The sequence below is a fragment of the Trichechus manatus genome, unplaced genomic scaffold, assembly GCF_000243295.1.
Source record: "Trichechus manatus latirostris isolate Lorelei unplaced genomic scaffold, TriManLat1.0 scaffold00326, whole genome shotgun sequence".
Taxonomy (NCBI): Eukaryota; Metazoa; Chordata; class Mammalia; order Sirenia; family Trichechidae; genus Trichechus; species Trichechus manatus.
In genome coordinates this window covers 1032676-1035366 of record NW_004444262.1, presented here as the reverse complement: position 1 = coordinate 1035366, position 2691 = coordinate 1032676, and the positions used below count along the sequence as shown (strand labels likewise).

The window sequence follows — 2691 nt, the reverse complement described above, 5'->3', positions numbered from 1 at the left end:
CTATTATAAATGGTACTGTTTTCCTGATATCCTTTTCATCATTCTCTTTATTAGTGTATAGGAATCCACCTGATTTTTGTATGTTTATCTTGTATCCTGCTACTCTGCTGAATCTTTCTATTAGTTCCTAGTAGTTTTCTTGTGGAGTGTTTTGGTTTTTCTATCTATACTACCAAAAAATATGATTCTTGAAACAAAGAAGTCAATGAATGGGTTGAATGGTAGGAATGGATGCAACTACAGGAAAAATTAGTGATAGGGATTTGGTTCAACGAACTCTCTCAGAAAACATTAGGAAGGGATAAGAAGAGAAGAAAAAAGAGATATGTAAGAGAGAATTTAATAAGGTGACAGCCATTATATCAGAGACCAGAACAACAGGAAGTGCATGTGGTGACATCAGTCTCAACATCTGACTCAATTTTGCAGGGGAATGGGGGGATAGGAATTGATCCTGCCCTCCACAGGTCGATCACAAAATAGGGAAGTTTAATTTCTTCCTGTTTTTCTCTGTCTTATATATCCTGACTTTGTATTCTAAAGAATATTAGCAAATTATTTCTTACTAAATAATATAACTACAAGAAAAAATATCCAGCATGTTACTCTGAACATTCTCCAACAATATTAGTAATAATATACTACTATGTGAAGCAAACTAGAGATATTTTTAAGTTTGGAGGAGTTTGCTTGGGTCCTCTGTTTCAATTGCTTTAACTCTTGGTGGGTGTCTCAGTTAAGAACAACCCTTTAAGTTTAACAATTTAATAATTTTAAAAAATAATTTAATATTAAAATTATAATTTATTAAATTGAATTTTGAAAAAGAATGAATAAATGGCAATTTAATCTTAAGTAGAAAAGGAATAAATTTATTCAGTCTATCATTTATTTTTCTATTATAATCATATCTAATAGTTTCTCTTACATTTTGGACATCTATATCCATTTAAATATTTTTCAACAAAATTCTTAGTTTCTTTATCAGTAAATTTAAATGAAATGTTAATAGATTTTTCTTTCATGTTCACCGTTTAAACAAAACAACAGAATTTATTAGGAAATATTTTGGATGCTGAAGTGAAATTTAAATTACTGAGTTAAAAGAACAAAACTGCCACCAAAAGTACATAATAGTCAGGATTTTAGTGTTTTCCGAATATAGCATTATTACCTGAGGGAACGAGATTAACAGATTATGAATATAATTACAAGATATTAAGTTTCCAGTACACCATACCAGGTCATCTTCTCTCTTTTTATTCCTACATCTTGCTTTATCCCGCCATTTTGTTAGGATATTTATTAGCTTGTAACAATAGAACATCTTTTGGATCCGCGACAGTGCCTCTAAAGAAAATGTGTTAGATTACTGTATATAGTCAAAGTTGTTTCCAAAAAACAAAGTATTTTAATATTCCATCATGTTTGTAATATGAACCAAAGTAGCATCTGATAATTTCTCTGGGCTGTAATTACATCTTAAATTAATTACTTTTGACAGTATTTGATAGTACTCCTGAAACTTTATTAACTTGTAAACATCACCTTTGCCTTTAGAAATTAAGATGTACTAGAAATGTCAAGATATATATCATTCCTTTTTTTAACAAATCAGTTATTTATAAAATTCCAAGCTCATTTATAAAAAATATAATCATGAGGTAGTATTCAGATCTACCGTATTTGTACACAAATAACATGTGCCTTCTATTTGTTTACCAACCACGCCTCCCCCCCCGCCCCCAGGTATTTTCAAAAGTGCCGCTATGCCAATATTTTTTTACATGTTGCTGTAAAAAAAAACAAAATAGCGTAGAGCACTTACAAAAATACCTCAGGGGAGGGAGGCACGGCTGGCAAATAAATGTAGAAGGTGTGCATAATTTGCATAAAAATACTGTAATGCTTTTGAATTTAATTAAATGTCCTATGATTAAAATATTGCCTTATATATGTTAACCAGGGCTCAAGATCTCAAATACAATGGCCAGGCCAGGAAGGAGAGTATATATCCCTGCTTTATACAAAAGCAACTTAAAGAAGGATAAGAAGAGAAAGAGCAGGAGACAGAAAGGGGGTAAAAGATGGAGAAGAGGCAGGTGAATGTCACTAGGGAAAAGGAGAGCAGAGAGAGAGAAGACGGAGGGAAGGCGGAAAGAATATTGGCATTTCATGCAGTTCAACCTAACAGTGAGAAAGACATTGGGAGGTGGAGGAAATGAAAGGCAAGAGAGACAAGCCACAACTACAGAGAAATAGAGGAGAAGAAGAGGGGTACAAAAGTGGGAGAAGGGAAGAAAAGTGAAAAGAAAAATACAAATAAGGAGCAAGAAACTGCCAAGAAGAGCAACAGGTGTTGAGAAGCAGAATCAAAAATTACAGGCAAAAAGTGCAGTGTTTCATTCTGTTGTACACAGGGTCGCTATGAATGGGAACTGACTGGACAGCACCTAACAAGTGCAGAGAGGAAAACAATCTGGTAGAAAAGCCATTCTACTGTAAAAACTAAACTGCTTTTGCTACAGAGCTCGCCATTTATCCAAGATACGAATTTTAAAGACAGTCACTGCCTATTATCAGAGCCCTGGTGATGCAGTAGTTAAGAGCTAGGCTGCTAACCAAAAGGTGGCCAATTCGAATCCACCAGCCCCTCCTTGGAAACTCTATGGGGCAGTTCTACTCCGTCCT

The 2691-nt window shown here is 34.0% G+C and overlaps 1 protein-coding gene across 1 annotated transcript in view; it reads right to left on the bottom strand.

Moving 5' to 3' along the window:
• The window catches only part of LOC101340618 (F-box/LRR-repeat protein 13), a gene marked incomplete at its 3' end in the record, with an annotated part of 49761 nt that overhangs the window by 2945 nt on the left and 44125 nt on the right, over nt 1–2691 (bottom strand). Inside the window, exon 6 of the mRNA XM_004390727.2 lies at nt 1241–1350. Coding sequence (XP_004390784.1) covers nt 1241–1350 — 110 coding nt within the window. The remainder of the gene's footprint in view (nt 1–1240; nt 1351–2691) is intronic.